At 41.2% G+C, this 27,371-nt stretch overlaps 1 protein-coding gene across 1 annotated transcript; it reads left to right on the forward strand.

Annotated features, from left to right (window-relative positions):
• The first annotated feature begins 689 nt into the window (after positions 1-689).
• PGK1 (phosphoglycerate kinase 1) lies at positions 690-26,800 on the forward strand. The gene is made up of 11 exons (XM_019713594.3): positions 690-865; positions 11,859-11,909; positions 15,088-15,243; positions 15,357-15,501; positions 19,562-19,665; positions 20,337-20,456; positions 23,291-23,405; positions 23,654-23,833; positions 25,397-25,574; positions 25,847-25,945; positions 26,302-26,800. The coding sequence occupies exons 1-11, from the start codon at positions 801-803 to the stop codon at positions 26,340-26,342; spliced, it is 1,254 nt and encodes a 417-aa protein (XP_019569153.1). The 5' UTR covers positions 690-800; the 3' UTR covers positions 26,343-26,800.
• The last annotated feature ends 571 nt before the right edge of the window (positions 26,801-27,371 follow it).

Genomic DNA, 27,371 nt, shown 5'->3' on the forward strand with positions numbered 1-27,371 from the left:
ATGAGGATGACAGTATCTACTTCAGAGTTTTGTGAGCATTAGTTGATGTATGAAAAATGCTTTATGTGTTTGCCATTAGCAGTGTCGTAACTAGAACAATTACATTGCACTTTTTATTATTAAAAAAAAGTGGTGGTGGTGGGGGGAGAAAGGACCTGGGCCTTTTCTGACTTTTAAGAGGCCTCGATTATTAAAGCCACTTAGCCTTGCATAGAATTCCATTTTGGGGAGCTGGGAAACCAGAGAAATTTTCCAAAAGGAGTTGCCATTTGCATCGATCCTGGTAGGGATGCACGGAATTCCCTGGGGTGCGGGTGGGGCCGCTTTTCCCCAGGCTGTCGTGGTTTTGCGGGGCGCTGCAGCTGCCAAGCGCGTGGGACCTAGGCGGCAACCTTCGCCTCTCACTCTCTCCGTGTCGCTCCGTGGCGCCATCCGGCTCCCTTCTCCTCCACCAGGGGGCCCCGTGGTGCCACCTCCCGCTCCAGCCCTGAGTCACGAAGACTCCCAGCGGCTCGCTGCGTGCCGGACGTGACAAATGCTAGCCGCACGTCCCACTAGTTCCCTCTTGACGGACAGCGCCTCGAAGCAATGGCAGCGCACCGGGGCCTTTGGGATGCCTCCAATAGCGGCTGCTGTGCACGGCGCCCTGGGAGAAGCGGCCGGGAAGGGGCGGGGCTGGGGGCGGGGCGGCGGGGCCCGCGCGCAACTCGGCATTCTGCACGCTACCACCAGCGCAAGACAGTCGCCGTCTCCGCCGCTGTCTAGACCCTCCGGCCTCTCGCCGCTGCTATATTGTCAAGATGTCGCTCTCTAACAAGCTGACTCTGGACAAGCTGAACGTGAAGGGAAAGCGGGTCATTATGAGGTAATTCTGCACATCTGCCCGCACGCCCTCGGGGCTCTGCCGCAGCCTCTCCGGCCAGGGCCGACTTGCTTCCCCGCCTGCCCAAAGTTGTTTTTAGCCCTTGGCTCGGCCCTTTGGGTCCTGGCCAACCTAGGCAAGGCTGCCCACAATTGTGGCTGAGGCTTTGCCCGGGTTTGACAATTTCTAACCTCATTTTCCCCAGCCCAGGAAGCGAGCCGTAATTTCCCTTTCGGCGTAGACCCACCGAGAAAAGGCTCAGATTGCAGGGACCCAATTTGCCCTCTTTCCTATTCCTACCTTGCGGTTCCGTCGCCTCCAGCTCCCAGTCGGCGATGTGGGACCTGAGGCTTAGCCTGCAAATCCCTAGGCCCCAAGGCAGGGACCTTGAAAGGTCATTTGTTAGTTTCCCTTCCCTACCGTCTTCTACCATCCTAGGCAAATGATAAACGACCTGCATTTCAAAGGTCCCTGCACAAGAGGAAATTTTTCCCAGAGGGTGTTGATTTAGATGTTAAGGGGTAGACCACCCGTAAAGCATTTGGGGTAGGAGAGTGAAGTGGGGCGGGGCGCACCGGAGGCGGCCCTGCAGAACTTATGTAACAGGCCTCTGCTGCCCTACCGTGTGGTTGGACTCCAGGCGGTGGGGTTTGTACCGGCTGGGTTGTGACACATGCTGGGTAATGGTAGAGCAGGGTGTGGCTACTCATTCTTGCTGTTCTCCACCCTCACCCTCAGGGGTGGCTAGAGAAGCCGGATATTAGAAATGGGGAGGGCTCCCCATGCACTTTCGAGTCTTTTACTCTGCACGTGTGGATCCCTGGTCACGTAACCAACATGATTTCTCCCTTATCTGTCCAAATTACTAGTATGGTGTATGGAGCTTTTACATTTATTCTTTTTGTAATGTGTGATACATTTGTGCGTGCCAGGAGCAAAGTGCAGAAGGATAGTTAGGTATGTAACTGATGCACTTGATTGTTATACGCCTTGAGAGGATCCAAGGGTGGTGCTTTTAGGGGGGCCATAAAGGCTTGCTTTGATAGCATTGTGCATTCTTGTCCTTTTTGGGAAGTGATTGATGGATGGGGAGGCATGTGAATGGTGATTCAGCCCCTTTCCCGATATGGGCTGATTCAAGTGAGGACACCTTTTGGGTATCAACAGACTCTTAAGGCATTAAGGGATCTCCCTTTACCCTAGGCTTAAACATATGAAGGCATTATTAATTAGAGGACTGTATGAGCACCCTAAGAATTCATGTAGCTCTCCCTTCCCTCTAAGTTCATTATGGCCACTGTTAGTTTGCAAGTGACCTTCTGTGCCTTGCTATAGGAATAGTCAGAAGAACTCAATAGTTTATGGCCATGAGAAACACCTGGTGTCCACATTTTCCCAAATGATCTAGGCTTTTGCTATCTGGGCAAAGTAGGAATTACAGCCATACTAGTATTGACAAGGGCCCTTTTTACCCCTCAGATAATGTTAAGGAAAGGGGATATATCCAGTGACAAACAGGACAAGTAAACAGACGTTGGAATGCAACTAGATCATAGGTTTTAATTATTTCCTCCCATCTCCTCTACTGACCTTACCAGGTACATGGACTGTCTGAAAGACAAAAGGTGGGGCATCAGGCTGGTGGCCTTCCTACAATTGCAGTTTGGGGCTTTATAACTCTCTCCCCTGGGAAACTGGCTTGAGGAGTTACTGTATTTTGTCATGTATAATGCACACTTTTTGGCCCAAATTTGTGAGGGAAAAATAAGGATGCACATTATATATGGGTAGTACTAATTCCAAATTCCAAAGTACTAATTCCAAACATTATGTAAATGTTGTTATTTATGTTAATGAGTTAAAAGTGTAACTCTAGAAATCAACAATATCCATATGCAAAATAATACCCTGGAATACGATAATTGGTTTTGTTGAACTTAAGACGAGCTTGCAATGATGAAGAGTTATTGGCCTTCTATGATGTGTAAATATCATAAACTTGTTACTGGTACATAAAATTTCTAGTACCATAATATGTTAAAAAAAAAAGCTAACATTTCTTTATAATACAAAAATCAGGTAGCTAAATGTAAACAAATAAAAATTTGAATTAAAAAATTAAAACGAAACATTTTTTCCCCTGAAAGTTTGGGCCAAAAATGTGGGTGCACATTATGCATGGGAGTGCATTATACACAGCAAAATATGGTTACTGGGCTGGCTGGGAGTAGGACTGTAGGAGGTGCTTATCTTTTCTCCCTCTGGACCTAATATGAAATATCTTGCTGCCCAAGAGTTCAAAGTTTCATTCAACACGGATTAACCTCGAGCCCTGGAATGATTGGCTAGTCCTGTTTTGCTGATGGAAAATGACCTGTCCAAGGTCAGTGAACTAGCAAATTGGTGGCACAGCCAGGACTAGAATTGGGTCTCTTTGGCTACTGGCCAGATCCCCTGAATACTGGGACATAGTGAACAAGGACAGGTTAAAACAGACCTTTTGTCTGCTGAAGGTTGTAGTCAATAATCCGTCCCCACCCCCCAATCTGGATGAATTCTATTTATTTGACTTGAGGACAGGAAGTTACTTTGTTCCCTGATTACTAACTGTCTCTTTGAACAGAGTAACATTGTAGCATTACTTTTTGGCAAGCCTAGGCAGCCATGCCTTGTCAGCTTAGATTTCTTTTTGTTTCAGTGCTGTTGTGTGGTGGTTCTGACAGTGTTTCACAATTGGGGCCTCTTGAGTAGTGGCTGCTTCACTTGCCTCCTCTCAGATGCCCTGTTAGTTGAATCTTCTGGCCCCGGCTTTTGATTGCCAAGGGAAATTGATTTGTTGAGGGAACTTTAGATAGTCAGAAACCTCTGACTGAATAATTACCAGATTCCACCTCAGTTTTTTAGGACACCAGTTGACCTTACCTTTGAGTAAGTTTCCTGCTTGCTTTTGCGATGTCATTTCCTTTCTTCCTCTCAGAGGTTATCAGTCAGACTGCTTTGCTGACTGTGAAGCACTCCCCTTTTGCTTGTCCGCTCCCCCACCCCATTTTTTTAAACCTCACTGCTTTTTTTTCTAACATGTTGTAGCTTGTTAAGCAGCAGACTTGATGCGGAAAAGAAATGGAAAGGAAAAACTGAGAGCAGAGGGAAAAAAAAACTCTCTACAACTGCCGTAATACTTCAGTTTTCCAGTCAGGGACAAAGACTCAAGGATGTACATGGTTCCTTTGAGAGTTTTTAATGGCACTGGCGAGGACTCTTGAGATTTCAGGTGATCGAGACTTGACATTCCAACTAAATCAATATTTTTAACATTTTATTTTTTTTATTTTTTATTTTTGTATTTTTTTAAATATTTTTTTATTGGGGAAGGGGAACAGGATTTTATTGGGGAACAGTGTGTTCCAGGACTTTTTTCCAAGTCAATTTGTTGTCCTTTCAGTCTTAGTTGTGGAGGGTGCAGCTCAGCTCCAAGTCCAGGTGCCGTTGTTAGATGCTGGGGGCGCAGCCCACCATCGCTTGTGGGAGTCGAACCGGCAACCTTGTGGTTGAGAGGACGCACTCCAACCAACTGAGCCATCCAGGAGGCAGCTCAGCTCAAGGTGTCGTGTTCAATCTTAGTTGCAGGGGGCGGAGCCCACCATCCCTTGTGGGACTTGAGTTGAACCGGCAACCTTGTGGTTGAGAGCCCACAGGCCCATGTGGGAATCGAACCGGCAGCCTTCGGAGTTAGGAGCACAGAGCTCCAACTGCCTGAGCCACCGGACCGGCCCTTAACATTTTATTTTGAAGTAATAGATTCACAGGAGGTTGCAAAGATAGTAAGAGGTCCTGTGTTTACCCAGTTTTATCCATTGGCTACATCTTACATCATTATAATATAATATCAGAAGTAGGAAGTTGACTTTAGAATAAAATATAGTCCTGTGCTGTTTTATTACATGTGTAGAATTGTGTAACTCCCATCACAATCAAAATACAAAATAACTTTTGTTTGATCACCACCAAGATCTCCCTCATACTACCCTTCAGTCATGGCCCTTCTCTCTCCATTCCTTACCTCTGGCCACTACTCATCTGTCCTCTGTTTTTAAAATTTTGTCATTTCAAAACTGTTATATAAGTGGAATCACACAGTGTGTTACCTTTTGCGATTGGCTTTTTTTCACTCAGCATAATGCCCTCAAATTTATTCAAGTTGTGGAATGCATCAGTAGTTCATTCCTTATATTGCTGAATAGTATTCTATGGTATGGATTTTCCACCATTTGTTTAGCCATTCACCCACTGAAAGACACCTGGGTTTCCAGTTTGGGGCTATTACCAATAAAGCTGATGTGAACATTGAACATTTGTGCACAAGTCTTGATATGGACATATGCTGTCATTTCTCTTGGGTAAACACCTGGGAGTAGAATCGTTGGGTCATATGCTTGATCTTTTGAGGAATTCTCAGACTGTTTTCCAAAGCAGTCACACAATTTTACATTCCCACCAGCAGTGTATGAGTGATCAGTCTCTGCATCCTTGCCAGCATTTGGTGTTATTATGTTTTTATTTCAGCCGTTCTGATAGGTGTGTAGTGATATCTGACTTCATGCCTATGGTTAAGCTTGGGAGTATTTCAGGGAGGGAAAGGAAATGGTGCAGATCTTATGTAGAATGGAACAAGTGGAATGGGTAGGCAAGAGCAGTTTCTATGGTAGAGTCCACAGAGGGGAGGGGCTAAAAGCAGAGCTGTCGTTGAGAGTCTAGGAGATGATAAGGGGAGGTAATCCACAGGCAATGAGGGGAGAGTACAAGTCCAATTCTCATCAGTATGCTATGCCATGGCAGTTTGGTTAGGTAGATGAGACAGTCTTGAGTGTTTCTGCCCTTAGAATTTCCTCCCTGTAAGGGCTTGGGGGTAGGGAGCAGCACTGTGAGGGGTGGCTTATGCTCAGCCTCATGCCCTTAGCCCTTTTGACCACAGGCCTTCTGGGAGGCTGTAGGGGAGAGAAAATAACCTGTGGTAAATGGATACTAGAGCCTCTTTGGAATGTACTTTAAGGCTGGCGAGGGCCTTGTTCAGGATATTTAAAGAAAATGGTTAGAATCAGAATCGAGTAACCTGAAACTAAGGAGAGTGAATTTCTTCAGAAGTTTATGTATACCACCTTTACTTTTGAAGACTTTCTTTAATTAAAATATTTGAATATAGAATTATTCCCTCAAACCACCTTTGGAAAGGCTGCTCTTCAGTGAGGTAGATTGGAGTATAGGCATACCTCGCTTTATTACACTTTATCACACGGGTATTGCGTTTTTGTTACAAATTGAAGGTTTATGCAATCCTGCATTGAGAAAGTCTGCAGGTGTCATGTTCCAACATTTGCTCACTTCGTGTCTCTGTATCACATTTTGGAATTTCTTGCAATCTTTCAAAGTTTTTCATTAACATTGTATTTGTTATGGTGATCTATGATCAGTGATCTTTGATGTTACTGTTGTAATTGTTTTGGGGTGCCACGAATTATACCCATATAGGACAGCAAACTTACTAGTATTGTGTGGGTTCTGACTTGCTCAGCCAACTAGCCGTCCCCCCATCTCTCTCCCTCTCCTTGGGCATCCCTATTCCTTGAGACACAACAATATTGAAATTAGGCCAGTTAATAACTCTACAAATGGCCTCTAAGTGTTCAAGTGAAAGGAAGAGTTGCACATCTCTCACTTTACCTCAAAAGCTAGAAATGATTAAGCTTAGTGAGGAATGCATATCAAAAACAGATAGGTCGAAAGCTAGGTTTCTTGTGCCAAACACTTAGCCAAGTTGTAAATGCAAGTACTTGAAGGAGATTAAAAGTGCCATTCTGGTGAACATGTGAATAATAAGAAAGCAAAACAGCTTTATTGCTGATACGGAGAAAGTTGTGGTCTGGATAGAAGATCAGGCCAGCCACAACACAACGTTTCATTAAGCCAAAGCCTAATCCAGAGCAAGGGCCTAACTCTCTTCAATTCTTTGAAGGCTGAAAGAGGTGAGGAAGCTGCAGAAGAAAAGTTTGGAACTAGCAAAGGTTGGTTCAGAGGCTTAAGGAAAGAAGTAACAGAACATATAGTGCAAGGTGAAGCAGCAAGTGCTGATGTAGAAGTTGCAACAAGTTATCTAGGATATCTAGCTAAGATCATTAATGAAGGCGGCTACATTGAACAACAGTTTTGCAAATGAAGACAGAACAGCCTTATATTGGAAGAAGACGCCATCTAGGACTTTCTTTAATAGCTAGAGAGGAGTGGTCAGTGCCAGGCTTCAAAGCCTCAAAGGGGGCCGGCCTGGTTGCTCGGGCGGTTGGAGCTCCATGCTCCTAACTCCGAAGGCTGCCGGTTCGATTCCTACATGGGCCAGTGGGCTCTCAACCACAAGGTTGCCAGTTCAGTTCCTCGAGTCCCGCAAGGGATGGTGGGCTCCGCCCCCTGCAACTAAGATTGAACACGGCACCTTAAGCTGAGCTGCTTCCCTGATGGCTCAGTTGGTTGGAGTGCATCCTATCAACTGCAAGGTTGCCAGTTGGATTCCTCGACTCCCGCAAGGGATGGTGGGCAGCGCCCCCTGCAGCGAAGATTGAACACGGCACCTTGAGCTGAGCTGCTTCCCTGATGGCTCAGTTGGTTGGAGCGCATCCTCTCAACCACAAGGTTGCCAGTTGGACTCCCGCAAGGGATGGTGGGCTGTGCCCCCTGCAACTAGCGATGGCAACTGGACCTGGAACTGAGCTGCACCCTCCACAACTAAGACTGAAAGGACAACATGAAGCTAAACGGCACCCTCCACAACTTAGATTGAAAGGACAACAACTTGACTTGGAAAAAAGTCCTGGAAGTACACACTGTTCCCCCAGTAAAGTCCTGTTAAAAAAAAATCTAAAACTAAATTTAAAAAAAAAAAGCCTCAAAGGACGGGCTGACTCTCTTGTTAGGGGCTAATGTAGCTGGTGACTTGAAGTTGAAGCCAGTGCTCATTTACCATTCAGAAAATCCTAGGATCCTTAAGAATTATGCTAAATCTGCTGTGCCTATGCTCTATAAATGGAACAAAGCCTGGAGGACAGCACACTTGTTTACAACATGGTTTACTGAATATTTTAAGCCCACTGTTGTTGCTCAGGGAAAAAAAAGGATTCCTTTCAAAATGTTACTACTCATTGACAATGTACCTGGTCACCCAAGAGCTCTGATGGAGATGAGATAAATGTTGTTTTCATGCCTGCTAACACAAAGTTCATTCTGCAGCCCATGGATCAAGGAGTAATATTGACTTTAAAGTTTTATTATTTAAGAAACACATTTTGTAAGGCTATGGCTGCCATAGATAATTATTCCTCTGCTGGATCTGGGCAGAGTCATTTGAAAACCTGGAAAGTTTTCGTCATTCCAGATACTATTAAGAACATTCGTGATTCATGGGAAGAAGTCAAAATATCAACATTAACAGGCGTTAGGAAGAAGTTGATTCCAATCCTCGTGAATGACTGTGAGGGGTTCAAGACTTCAGTGGAGGAAGTAACTACAGATGGAAACTGTTGTAGAAATAGCAAGAGAATTAGAAGTGAAGCCTGAAGTTGTGACACTGAATTGCTGTGATATCATGATAAAACTTTAATGAATGAGGAGTTGCTTCTTATGGATGAGCAAAGAAAGGGATTTCTTTAGCTGGAATCTACTGGTGAAGATGCTGTGAAGATTGTTGAAATGACAGCAAATAATTTAAAATGTTATATAAACTTAGTTGATGAAGTAGCATCAGGATTTGAAAGGGTTGACTCCAATTTTGAAAGGAGTTCTGTGGGTAAAATGCTACCAAACAGCATTGCGTGCTACAGAGAAATTGTTCATGAAAAGAAGAGTCAATCAATGTGGCAAACTTCATTGTTGTCTTATTTTAAGAAATTGCCACAGGCACCTCAGTCTTGAGCAATCACCACCCGGATCAGTCAGCAGCTATCAACATTGAGGGAACACCCTCCACCAGCAAAAAGATTACAATTTGCTGAAGGCTTGGATTATGGTTAGCATTTTTCAGCAATAAAGTATTTTTTAATTAAGGTATATATACATTGTTTTTTAGACATAATGCTGTTGTGCATTTAATAGACTACAGTATTATGTAAAAGTAACTTTTATATGTACTGCAAAGCCAATAAAATCATGAGACTCACTTTATTGTTGATATTTGCTTTATTGCATTGATCTGGAACCAAACCCGCAATATATCTGAGGTATGCCTGTACTCACAGTAGGCAAGATATGGATACCACTTAAGTGTCCATCTATGGATGAATGGCTAAAGAAGATTTGGTATATATGTAAAGTGGAATATTATTCTTCCACGAGAAAAAAGGAAATCCTGCCCTATGCAACAACATGGATGGACCTTGAGGATGATATCCTAAGTTAAATCAATCAGAAGTATTTTTAATTAAGGTTTATATGCCTTTTAAGATATAATGCTATTGCACACTTAATAAACTACAGTATAGTGTAAACATACTTTTGTATGCAATAGGAAACAAAAAAAATGTGTGAGACTCTTTATTGCAATATTCACTTTATTGTGGTGGTCTGGAATTGAACTTGAACTATCTCTGATGTATGCCCATATAGGCCTAGGGGATTTAGAATATTGATGGTCTTCTTAGTAGGCTTAGGATCTTGTAACCGTCTGCCAGGCCTCAGCCTTTGAGAGGAAGGACTAGGAATGGAGCTTTATGATCAAGCATGGCAGCAGTCTTCTTGACTAGCTCGTACCTTTCCCTGTAGTCCCGTAGCACATGCTGCTAGCTGTTTTTAGTGTAAACAGCAGTATAAATGAAGCCAGAGGTGCCATGCCAGAGGAACTGCCTTTCATGTTTTATGCCTCAAATCTTTGAAATGTTAAAACGGCAGAATAACCCTTGGACTGGGCCTACACAATATTTTGTTCCAAAAAACTGTTTGCAAAGATAACAAGAAATCAGTTATTATGATTGGTGACTACTGGAAAGAAAGTTAGAAACATTGTTTAGAATTAACATCACTATGTTATATTATCTGCACGGGTAGAAATGCCTTCCTTCTATTGATGTACTTGGTCCCCTTCCCTTTCTCATAAATGCCCATTGCTTTTTGTCTCCTAATTGGAATACTATTTGGACTTCTGCCTTACTCAGTGAGTCCCAAATAGCTATTTTTATTGATCTCTATAAATGCTTATTGCCTCTCACTTTGAAAAGTCTCTTATTTGTAGGTTAACATTAGTAATGGTTGATCTGCCTTTTTTGCTCTTGTGATTGGCTTCTTTTTTTATTTATTAAATTTATTGGGGGTGGCCTTTTTTAGTAAAATTATATAGGTTTCAAGTGTACATTTCTATAATACATCACCATATATTTGACCCCCTTTTCCCTCTTCTAGCACCCCTCCCCCGCTTACCCTCTGGTAACCACTAAACTGTTGTCTGTGTCTTTGAGTTTTTGTTTCTTTGTTTGTTTGTCTTGTTCCTTTGTTGCTTTCAGTAGATACGGTACATATACACAATGGAATACTACCTGGCCATAAGAAAAGATGAAATACTGCCATTTGTGACAACATGGATGGATCTTGAGATTATCATGCTAAGTGAAATAAATCAGAAAAAGTGGAGAATCATATGACTTCCTTTATAAATGGGATATAAAACAGATCTGCCTTTTAAATCACAGAATTATATTTTGGAGAAACATTAACATAATAATAGTTACCACTTTCATGGTATTAACTGTGGCCCAGATACTCTTCTAAGAACTTTACAAATTGCTAACTCATTTAATTCTCACAGTAACTGTGAAGTAGATACTATTATCCACATTCTACAGATTTAGAAAGAAATCACTTAAAAAGGATCTTAGCAGACAAAACTTAGACCTTACAAAAAGCTACCACACGTTGTTTTCAGTCAGATTGAAGTAGGCTGAGGTTCCAAGGAGTTTAGAAGAAGGGGGAAGAAATTACCGTTCTTAAAAATGGTAAAGCAGTAAACTGCTGGTTAAGAAAGGAGAGACTGCAGTAAATTATTGCTTGTACCATCCTGATCACTTCCTTTCTAATTACCTGTTTGTCTGGTGGGCAAGGTCATGTGTTCCACTCACTCCTCTCAGGCTCTTTTGAAAGAGGCCATCTTATTTTTGCTGTTTTGCTTGAAAGATACTGTATAAACTTGGTCTTGGACACTGGGTTTCTGTCTGGTCTCGAGGCCTCAGGCTTTCTCCAAAAAGTGTGTTCTCTTGATGTGTTTTATTTTTCTAGTTATTATTTTTTTTCTTTTGAGTGATGTTAGCTTCATAAGGACCGAGAAATAATATCAAAGGACTCAGAATCAAGATGTGTTCGTTATTACCCCTCATACCTCCAGCTGCCACTATTATTAGATACTGTCATGCTAGGCCCACATAGAAATCTTTTTAGATGGAACAGGGTTTAACTTCTTAGTTCTTTAGGGCTAGTTCCTATTATTTAAATTAGATTTTATTTTTTATTTTATTATTTATTTTTTTAAGGAGGGCACAGCTCACAGTGGCCCATGTGGGGATCGAACTGGCAGCCTTGGTGTTATCAGCACCACGCTCTAACCAACTGAGCTAACCATCACCCCTTATTTAAAAAAAAATTATCTTGTAAAGTACGAGATACATACTGAAAAGGGCACAAATCATAAGCTAAAAGAATTATCACAAAATGAGCATATTTGTGCAATCACCCAGGTTAAGAAATAGAACATTACCAGAACCCCAGAAGTCCCCTCTGGTGTCCTATCCTAGTCACCACTCTCACCCTCCTCCCCATAACTAACCACTATCTTGTCTTCTAATACCGCTTACTGTTTTTAAGGTGAGTTTTGAACTTCCAATTTTTTTAACTGGTTTACTAAAAGTGCTTCTAATCTTTGAGAGAACAATACATTGGTCATGGCTCTGAACCTGAAACTGTGTTTCTTTCTTAGAGTGGACTTCAATGTTCCTATGAAGAACAACCAGATAACGAACAACCAGAGGTAAGGTCCCTGCTTAGCCTTGAGCTAGGTTTATGTGCATGGATGTGGGTATAAAGGATGAAATGGTTTTCCTTTCTTACTGTGGAACTGTGGTAACTTATGCCGTATGATCTTGGCTTTCCACCAACCCACCATCTGTTCTGTTTTCTTATGAGAATGTAGAAATTGAAAAAAAAAATTAAAGTGATGTTTTTTCTGCCCCCATTTTTTGAAAATTTGAAGAATTTGGGGTTATGCATGTTTTTTTTTTTTCTTTTTTAATTAAATTTATTGGGGTGACAATTGTTAGTAAAATTACATAGATTTCATATTGCATGTTTTAAAAAATGTCAGAATTTAAAGTTACTAGACTTCCCTTGCAAAATGAAGAACTCTGCAAAAGAAGGATTTTTTTAATACCAATAATTATTAAGCTTACATGTAGTGTTCCAGATGGCCCAGATAAAATCAGTTTTTGAGAACTTTGATTTAAGGGAAAGGACTTCAGAAGTAGTATTTTCGGTCTGCTTAGGCTGCTTCCAATGTCTTGGCTCCTAGATTCAGAAGCAGAAATTTTAGATGGTAGTACTGCTTTTGCTTTTGACTAGATTGTTGTTTTTTAAAAAACTTTTATTTATTTAAGTTTGTTCTTCTAGGACCCATCCTCTAGTTGTTTCAATCTAGTTGTGGAGGGAGCAGCTCAGAGTGGCCTATGTGGGGATCGAACCTGCAACCTTGTTGTTAAGAGCACTGCCCTCTAACCAACTGAGCTGACCGGCTGCCCCTTGACTAGATTGTAAAAGAATGTTTTGATTTAACTTTTTTTTCATTTACAGTTGACATTAAACATTATTTTGTAATAGTTTCGGGTGTACAGTATAGTGGTTAGACATTTATATAATTTATGAAGTGATCCCCTGACTAGTCTAGTACCCACCTGGCACCATACACAGTTATGACAATATTATTGACTGTATTCTCTATGCTTTACTTTACATCCCCTTGACTGTTTCATAACTATCAATTTGTACTTCTTAGTCCCTTCAACTATTTTGAATTTTAAGTGAAGGGTTTGACCTGGAAAGATGCTTTCCAGACCAATGCTGGCTAATGTAAATATAATATGAGCTGCATGTAATTTAAAATTTTCTAGTTGTCACATTAAAAAAGTAAAAAGAAATGGGTTAACTTAATTTTAGAAATATATTGTATTTAATCCAGTAAGTCCAAAATAATGATTTTAATATGTAATCAATAAACCACTCAAAGGGCGTTTAACTTTTTTTCTATTAAGTCTCTGAGATCCAGCATGTATTTTACACTTACAGCACATCTCAGTCTGGGCTAGTCACATTTCTAGTATTAAAGAGGTACATGTGGCTGACAGCTACCATATTGGGCAGTACAGGTCTAGACCCAGAGCATGTTCAGATATGGGCCCCAGAGTAGAGCCTGACAATCTGCCAAGCACATTTCTGCTGTACAGGGGTACAAGGCAGCTCTGACTTTTCTTGATTTTCATTATTCTCTGTAGCACACAGAAAAGATCGGAAATATGCCTATCAAGGTATTTTATGAATAAAAAGCAGAGAAACATGTCTGAGTAGATCTTTTCATTTTCAGAAATCCATGGAGTTGATTAACAAAATGAAGCATTAGAAATAATAAAACTTGCCAGTCAGGGATACCCCGTGGCTTCATTGGGCAGACTTTGGACCTGATAAATGTTTTCTCTTTATTTGGTATAAATGAGTTTTTATATCTGCCAAATAGCATACGCTATTTTAGAAACATAACTAGGTTTTTTATTACTCCATATTCTGCTGAAATGTCACCTTAGCAGAGAGACTTTCTCTGGCCACCCTATCTAAAATCCCTTCCACCACTCTTCCCCAATCATTCTTGTCCCCCTATCTTGCTTTCTGTTCTCCATAGCTCTTATAACCATCTGAGATAGATATGCTTTGGTTGTTTATTGTTTGTTATCTCTCCCATCATTAGAATTATGCTTCCATGCAAGCAGAGACTGTTTTATTTACTGTTGTATTCTCAGAATCTGGAACAGTATCTGGCACAAAAGAAGCCTTCAATAAATATTTGTTCAATAAATAAATGATTTTCTTTGTTATCAATTTTTTTTCTTAAAGACTGGCAAAAATGGAAAGTTAGTATCAGGCTTGTAACAAAAATTTGAAATAATGTTTAAAGGAAGTTTAATAATTTTTTGGTTATACTGTAATGTAGTAAATGTGATGCATCATGTAAACCATATTCTCTATAATGCATATATATTTTTTCCTACATAAAAAAGTGACTTAGGATCTGTAATGAGTGCAGAAAAGTTACTACAACTCTCTCCAAATTTCCTTTAATGGTTTTAAGATTTAGAGATTTTATATTTTTTCCAGTCACATAAGAGGGGTGTTTCAGGGTCCTCAAGACCATCTACATGTTTAGTGATTTGCTAGGACTTGCAGGACTCAGCATATAGTTCTCACTGTTAAGTTTATTACAGTGAAAAGATGCATATGACAGGATGAGCAATAGGAAAAGACACAGGCAGAGTCTGGAGAAATCCATGCGTGGGCTTCTGATGCCCTCTACCTCCTGCGAGAAGATACACTGAGTGTGCTCCTTTCTCCAGCAACGAAAAATGCAGTAATTTTGTACCATGTTTTTGCCCAGAAAAGCCCATTAGAGACTCGGTCCCCAAGGTTTCTATTGGGAGCTGGTCCTGTAGGTGCCCTCTACCTATGCAACTACCAAAATTCCAGATACCCAGAGGGAAGTAGGTGTTCAGCATAAATGGCCTTGTTTGTGGTCTGGGAACAGTGAGTGGCCCTTGTCAGTTAAAGAACTGAGGGACCCCTTCAAAAGTCAAGTTGTAGACACCAGCCAAGAGTCAACCTTGCAAGCAGGTCCTTCAAAAGATAGCAGCTTCAGGCCTGCTAGCTATGTTACCTCTTTCCTGCACAAAGGGCAGAACATGAGAATGTACAATCCTAGTTGGTGGTTTGGCATCGTAATTAACTTCTTGCCCTGAACATGAGCCTGAGGATCATCATTGAGTTGCCGAAAGTAGATCTGAAGGAATTTGGAGAAGAAAAGGCCCTTATGTTTTATGAGGTCATGAATAAAATATTTCCCACTAATTCCTAGGAATAACCTTGCTGTACCTGCTGTCTCTTTTTGGTTGCAGGATCAAGGCTGCCATTCCAAGCATCAAATTCTGCTTGGACAATGGAGCCAAGTCAGTTGTTCTTATGAGTCACCTAGGCCGGCCTGATGGCGTCCCCATGCCTGACAAGTACTCCTTGGAGCCAGTTGCTGTAGAACTGAAATCTCTGCTGGGCAGGTGAGTGCCAGGCTCTCGTGCTCGTGGACTGTGTGACAGATGTTGTTAAGCATGTTGTTACTGGTTCTTACCTTTCAGACTGCTCAAGTGTCTCTATCTTGTGCTCTCCCCAGGGATGTTTTGTTCTTGAAGGACTGTGTGGGCCCTGAAGTGGAGAAAGCTTGTGCTGACCCAGCTGCTGGGTCTGTCATCCTGCTGGAGAACCTTCGCTTTCATGTGGAGGAAGAAGGGAAGGGAAAAGATGCTTCTGGGAACAAGGTTAGGATCTGTGATTTTTGACATTAGTGGGGATGAGGAGGGATGAGTCTATAAAGGGCTGTGATTGAAGAATAGAGGAAGCTCATGTTTATTTTTCCTTAGATATCTATTCTGGAAGTATACATATAAAATACACAGCTTGATGAATCATCAAAGTAAACACCTGTGTAGCCATCACCTAGGTCAAGCAATAGAATATTGCCAGCATCTCAGAAGCCCTCTTTATGTTCAAGGGGTTAGGAAATACCTTTGAAAAATATGTGAACGTTTGGGTATAAGAATATTCAGAGAACATGCTACTTATAATTGTTCCTTTGTTCCACACCTAGCCTATAATACATGAGAATTTTTTCTGACAGTATGTGATAATTCTATTGAAGCGTAAGCTGTGATTCCCAAGTACTGACAGCAGACATTCACAGGTAGTTGTGCGGGTGAGTGTCCACACTACACAAGGTATTCCTCAAGCAGAGTCAGTGGTAGATTTTTTGTTTGTCAAGGCTGGAACAATTTTTCTAAGCGACAGGCCCTAGTGTGTTAATGGAAGGACAATCTGTATTATTTAGAAGGGAAATTAAAGCTTGAGCTTGGTATTTTGAAACTAATTAAATTTCATATGATTGGGATTTTCTTATAAAATAATTGTGTGAGCAGAAAAAGTACTTTCCTAAAGTCAAGTGGAAATGGACTATTTGGGACAATTGATTGTAGTTGGTAAATGATGGTTATAATAATAATTGCCTTGGATTTAAGGCATTTTTCTTAAGTGTAAAGCATTTTTTTTCAAATTTTTCTTTAAGATAAGGAAGTACAAGTATCATAATTTCATAAAGAAACTAAGTCTCAGAAAGGCAGTCATTTGACTAAAGTTAGAGGCAGTGGTTCTGTTGCTGGGCTTTCTCTATAGCTCAGTCCATTAGATAAGCAAAGTTTTTCTGTAAAAGGCCACACAGTAAATATTTTAGGCTTTGTGGGCCATACAGTCAGTCCCAACCATATATGGTCTCTGTTGGAACTGCTCAACTTTGCTGTTGTGCAGAAGCAACCATAGGAACACACACACACACACACACACACACACACACCCTAAAAAAGAACCAAAAAAAATTTTCAAAAAGCAGCCATAGAGAACCTACAAAACATTACTGTGACCTGACCACCAGAATTCAAATATTGACTACTAAAGCTGACTCTTTGAGGATGATTTGGAATTTGCCTTATTAGAAGAAAGGAAGCTGAAGGCACTATTTTAGTACTTTTCGAATCTTAAGGTCTTTAGTGTCTTGGGGAATAAGATGATCTGAGGCTAGTGTCTCAGTCGCTTGTTGTACTTCTGACATTTCTTAAGGTTATCCGAGTGCCTGCTTTCAAGCAGTTTCTTTTCTTAGCACTGCAAGCCCTGGTCTTGCCTTACCCTGCCTTTGGCATGGTCTTACTATAATAGTAGGAGTCACATGCTGGCCTAAAATTTGGTGCCCTTTTAGACGGAAACTCAAGCTGCACAGACTCTAAGGTTTAGAAGTGACAGGCGGCAACCTGCAAATTGAGGCGAAACCTTTTATTCAGGAAGTGGTGAACCAACAATGCTAGTCTGTGACTTTTTAGTTAGTTAACTTTACATTTAGTCTCCAGTGGCTTTCAATGCTTAAAATTTCAGGATCCAGTCATGAGTTTAAAATGGATAAAAAAACCCAATGTAAGGACATAAAATGTTTCCTTTATTCAGTGTACCTGCATTGGTCTTTTGGGAGCATGATCTTCCTTCTAGTTATTGGCAGATCAAAAATGAGAAATGCGTTCTCATTATTATTAATTTCTATAGCACTTTTTAAATTAAATTTATTGGGGTGACATTGGTTAGTAAAATTATATAGGTTTCAAGTGTACATTTATATAAAACATCATCTATATATTGCAATATGTGTTCATCACCCAGAGTCAGTTCTCCTTCTATCACCATATATTTGACCCCCTCTTCTAGCATCCCCACTCCCGCTTTCCCCTCTGGTAACCATTAAGCTGTTGTCTGTGTCTATGAGTTTTTGTTTCTTTGTTTGTCTTGTTCCTTGTTGCTTTCAGTTTTATATCCCACATATCAGTGAAGTCATGGTTCTCGACTTTTTCTGTCTGAATTATTTTGCTTAGCACGATAATCTCAAGATCCATCCATCTTGTCACAAATGGCAGTATTTTATCTTTTCTTATGGCTGAGTAATACTCCATTGTATATATGTACCACATCTTTATCCAATCATCTATCAGAGGACACTTTTGTTGTTTCCATGTCTTGGCCACCATGAATGATGCTGCAATGAACATAGGGGTACATATGTCTTTACAGATAAATGTTTTTAGACTTTTTGGGTAGATACCCAGGAGAGGGATTGGTGGGTCATATGGTAATTCTATTTTTAATTTTTTGAGGAACCTCCATACTGTTTCCCACAGTGGCTGTACCAATTTACATTCCCAGCAACAGTGTATGAGGGTTCCTTTGTCACCACAGCCTCTCCAACATTTGCTATTATTTGTCTTGTTGATGATAGCCATTCTAACAGGTGTGAGATGATATCTCATTGTGGTTTTGATTTTATAGCCCCTTATTTCATGAAGAGCTTTCAATTTGCCATTTTTCCTCAAACAGTTCTTAAACAGAGGGATTATTATGCCTTTTTTTATCATGCCTTTTCAATATATGAGAATATTTCAAGGATAGAGCGAGACTTGCCAAAGGTTACACAATAGCAGAGAAGCAATAGTTACAGAGGCTAAGCAAAAACCCAGGAATCAGACCGCCTGGGTTTGAATCTTGGCCCTGCCACTTACTAGCTGTGTGACTTCGGCAAGCCACCTGAACTCTGTGGGGTTGATAATATACTTGCCTCTGAAGGACTTCTGAGGATTAAATGACATGACAAATATAAAATATTTAACACCTGCAAAGATTGCATGGTGAATTAGTGTCAGAGCTGGGCATAGTACCCAGGTCTCGTGCCATTTGGGCAATGTTTTCATTACTACATTAATCTTCCAGTCCCCAGTGGCAGATGCTATTCCATTCTATAGAGATTATGGGGGCTCTACAGTCTTTAGTTTCAGCATTAATGACCCTGCATTCTTTGGGTCATTGGAGGAAAGCCCCTGTTCTTTGTGGCAGCTTCCTTCATCTTGGTACATAGGAGGATGCGAGTGGGCAGTGACTAAAATGAACGTCTGCTCCATACTGTGTCTTCTTCTGTGCCCTGTCTCCCTTCATCTGGCTTTCTGTGCATCTTCGCTTAGTCTCCTTCTGGAGCCTCTGTTCATCCTGCCATTCTCCTTTCTCTCCCTTTCGCTCTGGGTCCCTGGGTAGGGAGCTGACATTTCAAAGCCCTGTTTTCTTTCTCTCTCTCTCTCTCTCTCTCTCTCTCTCTCTCTCTCTCTCTCTCTCTCTCTCTCGTAAAGTTCTATTTCTTGTTTTATCAGATGCCTAACTTCGGAAAAGACCATATCAAATACCTCCTTTTAATAAATATAAAATGCTTCTGGGGTCGTTTTCTCTTGTCTTGTTTCCATCTGCCTTCTCTGTCCCAGCCTGCCCTTGTTGCTTTCATGAGGAATGTGTGTGAGGGCCTCTTTCCCTTTGCAGAAAGGCCTTGATAGCCAGCATTTTGAATCAAGTGTAATCCTAACTTATAAGGAGAATGTGTTAAAATTAGGAAATGAGTCAAGATAAGGAGAGGGAAGAATCATCAGAATCTTTTCCTAGGAGTTGGGGAGAGGCCAATGGGATGTTGTTAGTTTCATATGATTAGAGGTTAAGCCATGGTTTGGGAATCTTAGGACTGCAATTTGAGGAAAGGCGAAGGAGAGCAGAAACATGCAGAAATGACCAAAAGACCTAGAATATTTGGAAGAAAGAATAGATCCCGTTGCTAATTGTAAAAATTGATGTTCTACCAACTCAGGGTCTTTAGAGGTATTCAAAGAGGACTCTTGCTATGAAATCCTTTTACAGTTGTCTTTGCAGCCATCAACATTTCCTGTTGTTGGTTTTCCCATGTTTTGTCTTTCTCTGCAGGTTAAAGCCGAGCCAGCTAAAATAGAAGCCTTCCGAACTTCACTTTCCAAGCTAGGGGATGTATATGTCAATGATGCTTTTGGCACTGCTCACCGGGCCCACAGGTACTAAGAGTCATGTTTGATGATGAGCTGGGGCACTGTAGTCCTCTATTTCCTCAAGCAGCCCGAGCTTTTGTAGATTTCTGTATTTTACTGGGATCCTATTGGCTTCAATCTCTTTTTTTTATTTTTATTAAATTTATTGGGGTGACAATTGTTAGTAAAATTACATAATATATGGCTTCAATCTCTAATTGGAGCTACCTGTTAGACTGTGGCTCTTGTTTAGTATCCCTGATCCAAAGAGGAAATAAAAAATGTTGAGAATTGTGGAGCCATTTGTCAAACTTCATTAAGTGGTTGCTCTTTCTCAGTTTGGATATTTCATGTAAAGCTCTCCCTTTGTGAACATTTAGTATCAGGATTTTTTGCTGTTAGTAGGAAGCAAATTGTGGAATCCTCTTTTGTTGTCATCAACTGGCTGATTATTTATCGGGGTTAAACCCTTAGCCTGAAGACTAATAATTGGGTACATTAAATTATATTTAAAGTCATTGCTTTTTACTTGTTCCCCTTGACCCTGCACTATTAGTGAAAAATCTTTCCTTGTACCTGTTTTTGTTGCAGTTTAGGGATCTCTGAAGTGAAAGTATTTCAGCAATAGGAGATGGCCTCTGGAACTGGGGGAATTAGTAGGGATGGACTAAAATGTGACTGTTTCTGGTCTTTTCTAGCTCCATGGTGGGAGTCAATCTGCCACAGAAAGCTGGAGGTTTTTTGATGAAGAAGGAGCTGAACTACTTTGCCAAGGCCTTGGAGAGCCCTGAGCGACCCTTCCTGGCCATCCTGGGCGGGTATGAAGGTCATGCTTTCAGTAGTGTGTTGGCCTGGTAGTCGGCCATAAGTTGGGAGGTTTATTGTCAGCACAATCAAACTGGGTATCTGAGGAGAATTTAATAAAACGACTGTCTACACCGTAGCTTTTAGGGACACTCACAAGGGATAGTATAGTAATCTGGGGCTGGCAACAGCCATCACCATCTCTAGGCCTAAAGGAACAAAGGGAGGGAATGGTTAGCAGAATCCAGAGACAGTAGTTGCGTGGACAGGACCCTCTGATAGGAACTGTAGCTTTTGGTCAAGAGACGTAGGGATACTCATCTAGCAGGGAGTGAGCCAGGGAAATAACTATTCTAATCTCCCTTCAATCTCCTACTGATGCACCCCTCCCACCCCCTGTTGGCTGCAAGCCAGAGGGCAGGGGAACCCCTTGATACAGTCTATTTAGGTCAGCTTCCTCGGACAGAACAGGGCCAAAAAAGATAGAAGATGGTTCTGGAGGGAAGAATGGGAAAGATCCCACATAGATGCTCATCTAACAAATTTTGAGGCATTTGAGCCTTTTACATACATACAGTCTGGCACGGAAAAACTATGAAAATCTTTTCATATGTATTTAATATACCTTTCAGAACTCATTTTTCACATACCATTTATTATTTTCTCCTATGGGGAAAAGTACCATATGGATAATTATATTCTAATGGTTTAGTTAAAAATAGAAATTTCAGAATTGTGGGTCAAGAGGCTAGGAGGATAAATTTTAGATGGTAGAGACAGGGACCTGCTTGGGTCCCTAACTGCTTGGGTCAGATAGCTTCCTGTCCCTTGGCATGATTATCTAGGTAGCAGCCTCTTTATGGCTGGATGCCCCTGACCCTTACTTATTTCCATAGGACTGAACACACTCAGCATTTCCCTAGGAAAGCTGACTCTGGAGTTGGGTATCAATTTCAGGGAGCATAGTTTCTCCCCAGACTTCATGAGCCCAGTTTCAGGATCCTAAAAATAATTCAGGTGGATACAGGTTATCTGTGTCCTGGAAGCATTGCCCCTCTTGCGCACTGGGTTATAAAGGTCAGACTCTGATCTTTGCTTCACTGGAGGTTAGTATTTGAGCTGACTTTGTTCTCTAATCTTCTGTAGACCTGGAATATGGGAGTGAGTGTCACCTACTGGTTATGATTAAGTTTTACACTCAGCCTGAAAGAGCTGTTCTGGGGAAGGAAGTTGATGTGGAGGGTTGTTTTTGCCACCTTTCTTGCAGTGTAGTCTCCTTAGACCATTAACAACTTTGGGGGAAATTTTACATTTTATTAAAAAAATGTTATTATGGAAACTCAAACATGCACTGAAGTTGAGAGAAGAGTATAATAAACTCCCAGGTACCTATCACCCTGCTTCAACAATTTTTGACATTTTTGCCAATCTTGTTTCATCTCTCCTCTGATCCTTTTTTTATCAGGAATATTTTAAAGCAAGACTTAGATATCATAATTTCACTTAAAATACTTCTGTATGCACCTCATAACTGATGTGGAGATTTCTTTTAAATAACAACCCTGTTATACCTAACAAAATGTAACAGTTTCATCTATTAATACTTAGTCTGTATTCAGAAGTTTTGATAATTTCAGAAATGTCTTTTTACAGTTGGTTAGTGTGAATAAGGATCCAAACGAAGTCCATTCTTTGCATTTGGTTTTTAGGTATCTTTTATTCAATACTAGTCCCCTCTTATTATTTTCATTACATCAATTTATTGAAGAAGTAGGGAATTTGAGCTATAGAATATCCACATTTTTTAGAAGAGGTGGAGTCTGTTTTCTCCTTACTTATTTCTTCCCTCTCTCTCGTATAACAGTCAATCCGTTCTTACCCTTCGTGATGACCAGTCTTTACAAGTGAGATAAACAGTCTCTTATCATCCATTCCCCCACATCACTATTATTTTGAACCTCCATTTCACAAATCCTAGCATAGGGTCTCTCACAGGTTAGCCATCATCTTATCTTGTTTATTGAATGAAGAGGGAAACGGGCCCAAGACGATTTGTTCATTTAAGTGGGATTTAGGTAACATAGGAATGTGTATAGAAAGTAAGCTATTACTCATATGAGGGATTTTAGAGGTTGTGTTTTAAATAAATTACTTTTTCTTTAGTTTAGATCCTTTTCCTCTCATAGGGAGGTGAAAGGATGCCTGTATTTATTGTCTTAATTCCCTCTACTAGATTATAAGCTCCAAAGGGGTAGGGATCTTTGTTTTTGCCAACTGATGTTTCTCAGAGACCTAGAACAGTTTTGGCACAGAGTAAGTGCTCATTAAATGTGTTGAATCAAGTGGTCCAATAGAATAATGAATGCCGTAAAGCCAATGTCTCAGCCATTGAGCATAGACTTAAGAGTGTCAATATCTGTGTTTTTGCTCAGTATATATTAATTTGGTATATAATCTGATCCCTACTGTAGGGTTAAGACAGTTCTGAGTGGGCTCAGGGAATCCCACAGTTAGCAATCTTCCTTAGGTATAAGTAGCAATCTTAACCCTCTAATTTTATGGGGGGAGAAAGGGCAAAATAGACCCACTTGGAATTCATGGTTCCTTTAGACAATAGTGGGTCTTCTTAGCCCTTCTTGGTCTAGAGCCACACCGTAACAGGATTTCTTAGAAATGGATTAGCCTTTTGGGTTGGAGAAACATAGGGCAAAGTTGGCCAATGCTTTTGTCACTTTGTGGGATATTTCTCTGTTCCTGTGCCTTGAAATAAAAACTCAGGCTCTGTGTACTGTCACTTCCTTAGTCCATTGTTTGTTCATTTGGTGATGATTCTTGCTTTCCCTTCTAGAGCTAAAGTTGCAGACAAGATTCAACTGATCAATAATATGCTAGACAAAGTCAATGAGATGATTATTGGTGGTGGAATGGCTTTTACCTTCCTTAAGGTGCTCAACAACATGGAGGTAGGAAACCAGTGCCAACTGGATATGGAATAGCTCTCTGAGAAATAGCAATTTATGTAAATTTAAAAAAGGAAAACCGGCTTCTGACATGAGCTCTGAAAACTCCCATTTTTATTTTGACAAGTTGTTTTTCTTTTGTCTTGGAATTGTTCCTTTATATCGTATTGTATCTGGTTCCTGTCTGCTTTGTGAGGTTATCATGTTCTTAGCATAGAGGCTGATGTTCACCATCTTGGTCCCCTGTGTAGATTGGCACTTCTCTGTTTGATGAAGAGGGAGCCAAGATTGTCAAAGACCTGATGTCCAAAGCTGAGAAGAATGGTGTGAAAATTACCTTGCCTGTAGACTTTGTCACTGCTGACAAGTTTGATGAGAATGCCAAGACTGGCCAAGCCACTGTGGCCTCAGGCATACCTGCTGGCTGGATGGTGAGTCATTTGGGTGGTTGGTAGTATGAGTGAACAAAAACATTTGGTATCATTCATTCAACCAACCAACAAGCATTTTCCCCCTTCTTCCGCCTCCCCCGCAAACTCCTGTTCAAGCTGTTGTTTCTCAGTCTTGTTGTGTAGGACACAGCTCCCTGGCCCATGCTGGTATTAGGAGCCTTGCACTCCCCCCAGCTGAGGCAGTTGGTCACCAGTCATCTGGTCAGCTCACAGCAGCTCTCGCCAGCTGCCGGCCACTCACGCTGGTCTCCAATCGCTCATGGCAGCACATGGTAGCCCAAGCCAACTTCTGTCTGCTTACAGCAGCCCAGCTCCAGGGAGAGCTGTTCTTTACAATCTTAGCTGTAGGGCGCAGCTCACTGGCCCATGTGAGAATCGAACCAGTGACCCCGGTGTTAGGAGCATGGCGCTCCAACTACCTGAGCCACCAGACTGGCCCAACAAGCATTTTTAAAAGCACCTCTACAGATCTCTGTGAAAGAGGGCTCTAAATGTTGCAGTGAGCCCTCGAGCCCTCCTTGGGGAGAATCCATGGGGGAAAGCAATGGTATCAGATTGCTGCTGTCTTCATCAGTAATGTGGGGACAAAACCATTGTTTTTTTCTTTATTTATTGTTTATTAAGTACTTAACTGTTTGCTGGGGACGGTGCCATGTACTTTCATGGTTTGGGCTGTTCTGGATTGTGTTGCTACCTAGAAACCTGTGTAAGAAAAATTTCTATGAAAGCATTAAGATAGTAAAAATATACTGATTATAAATGGGGAAATGTATGTATATTAAAGACTTAATTTCAATAGTTGATTGTAGTGTTCTTCACATATTACCATTTTAATAGCTGTATAAAATTGTATCATGTTGACATACTAGTTTGCTTACTCATTTTCCTTTTGATAGTCATGTGGGTTTTATTTAGTTCAGTGTTTCTCAAAGTGTGGTCCCAAGAACAGCAGCATTAGCATCATTTTGATATTTGTTAAAAAAAATGCAAGTTCCTGGGGGCGGAGCGCAACAGTCTGTGCTCAGACAAGGCCTCCTGGTGATTGTGATGTACACCAAAGTCTGAGCAGCACTGATCTAGTTCAGTGTTTCTCACCCTTGGCACTATTGACGTCTCAGGTAGGTTTTATTTTGTTGTGGAGGGCTGTTGTTGCACTGTAAGATGTTTAAGGCATCTTTGGCTACTAGGTGCCAGTAGCACCCTCCTCACCCCCCTGCAAGTTGTGACAACCAAAAATATCTCCAGACATTGCCATGTGCTCCCTGGGGAAGGGCAGAATTGACCCTGGCTGGAAAACACTGATCTAGTTCTTCACAATCATCATAGTGTGGCTAATAATGTTTTTATCAAATAACTTTTGAGATTTTCCCTTAGACTTGATCTTCCATAAAGGGCGTGAACAGGTTTTTAAAGGACTGAAGGGTATCTTGGTTCTAGAAGAAACTTTGGTGTTCAGACTTGAGTTCTGGTCTTGGTGGAGGTGGTATTTGCCTAACTAGCTTTTTTTGGTAGCTCATCCTCTCCCTTGACTCTACCCCACAGGGCTTGGACTGTGGTCCTGAGAGCAGCAAGAAGTACGCTGAGGCTGTTGCCAGGGCTAAGCAGATTGTGTGGAATGGACCTGTGGGCGTCTTTGAATGGGAAGCTTTTGCCCGAGGGACCAAAGCCCTCATGGACGAAGTGGTGAAAGCCACTTCCAGGGGCTGCATCACCATCATAGGTAAGGGGTCCTGTATGAAGCTAATGCCAGTGGAAGTGGCAGAATTCTGATCAGAGGAAAGTAGAAGGGACATGATAACTTTTCCTAGGTTTCTTGGCACTGTTTAAATCTTGAGAGCTAAACAGGTATATAATTCATGGAGGAGCCTCTTAATGAAATGGAGTTGGGGGTTCGTCAGCTACCATTTGGGCTTGTAGAGCACACTATCCTACAGTTTTGGTGCCAATCATTTTTTTTTTCTTTCCCCTTTTTACTTTGCTTTCATTCATTAGGTGGTGGAGACACAGCCACTTGCTGTGCCAAATGGAACACGGAGGATAAAGTAAGCCATGTGAGCACTGGTGGTGGTGCCAGTTTAGAGCTCCTGGAAGGTGAGGTTCTTCCCTGGTTTTTGGCTTGTTTGGGAGAAGGATAGGGGTTATGCTGTGAGAGGTGGGTAAAATGGAGTGGAGATAGTGTATTAGCAGTCATTTTCAGCTGGGTAGTACAAGTGAAGGAACTTCAAATAAAGCTCCTGGCATCCATGTGAGGTGGGGAGGGGAGTTAGAAAGACTTACTCTCAAAGAGGTTACAGTCTAGTTGACCTGTGACCCAATATGTTAGTTACCTAACTCCTGGCCATATGTCCTCAAAAAGAGCTGACATGTTACTGAGAAGACAGAACGTGGCAGGTCTGGCTTGGTGGATCCTATACTAATACTGTCTCTGTGTGCTTTCTCAAAAACAGGTAAAGTCCTTCCTGGGGTGGACGCGCTCAGCAATGTTTAGTACTTTCCTGCCTTTTGGTTCCTGTGCACATCCCCTAAGTCAATTTAGTGCTTTCCGCATCTCTATTTGGTATTAGCTAAAATCTCCCCCCATGTCAAGATTCAGCTAGTGGCCAAGAGGTGCAGCACCAGGAACCTTAAATCAGCTGCACAGCATCTCAGCTCATCTTTACCACACCCTGGATTTGCCTACATTCTCCAAGATCCCATTTGAATTTCTTAGTGACTAAAACATTGTGCATTCTAGAGTGCACATATTTATATTTGCCTGTTGAAAGAAAGTAAGCTGTTGGCTTAGTTCTGTTTTTGGAGTAGCTTATTCTGATTAGCTTTGTCATTGTTTCGCTACTCAGCATGGAAATAAGATGAAATTACAATTGTAGGAGGGAGGGAGGGAAGGAGGGAGATGAAGTTGGTGATCTATGAAATAAATAATAAAAGTATCCATCGAAACTGGGATTTTTTTTCCTGTCATGCTTTGTTAGTTAGGGTGAGAACAGACTCTTGAAGGGATCAAGTTGTCTACATTTCTGCATGCAAGAAATGGGACAGCAGTCATGGGAAGTGGGGGGATTAGGTAAATGTCTACTCTTTTATCATGGTCCCACTTTATGACAGACATTGTGATAGGTACTTTGTTTAAAATTTTATTTTTATCTGTTACACATGATAATTTAAAAAGACAAGGCTTAGAACAAAAACAGCCATCATCCCATTTCTCCCATTTGTGATTCCCACTCCCCAGAGGTGACCACTTTCAACTCAGCTTTTTTCTGATATTTACATTCATGTTTCTAAGTAGCATGCGTATGCTGTTAACATCCTGATTTAAATATATATATCTTACCAATTTCATACATGGGAAAACTTAAGCTCTCTGATAGCCTCTGTTCCACAGTATTCCCCTATTTCATTCTCCCAATATTGTTTTGTCATAATTCTAGATTAGATTACACCATGATTGTAAATACTATTCACAGCTGAGCTGTATCGTATGCTATGATTACATTTACTTATGTATTTTTTATTT

Source organism: Rhinolophus sinicus, chromosome 18 (assembly GCF_057876585.1).
Source record: "Rhinolophus sinicus isolate RSI-liver-muscle chromosome 18, RSI-T2T, whole genome shotgun sequence".
Lineage (NCBI taxonomy): Eukaryota > Metazoa > Chordata > Mammalia > Chiroptera > Rhinolophidae > Rhinolophus > Rhinolophus sinicus.

Excerpts from the sequence above, each read along its gene's own strand:
- PGK1 (XM_019713594.3), top strand. The coding sequence starts at position 801 with ATGTCGCTCTCTAACAAGCTGACTCTGGACAAGCTGAACGTGAAGGGA. Across the intron at positions 866-11,858 it reads GGAAAGCGGGTCATTATGAG|AGTGGACTTCAATGTTCCTA; the intron begins GTAATTCTGCAC and ends TTTCTTTCTTAG. Across the intron at positions 23,834-25,396 it reads GCATACCTGCTGGCTGGATG|GGCTTGGACTGTGGTCCTGA; the intron begins GTGAGTCATTTG and ends TCTACCCCACAG.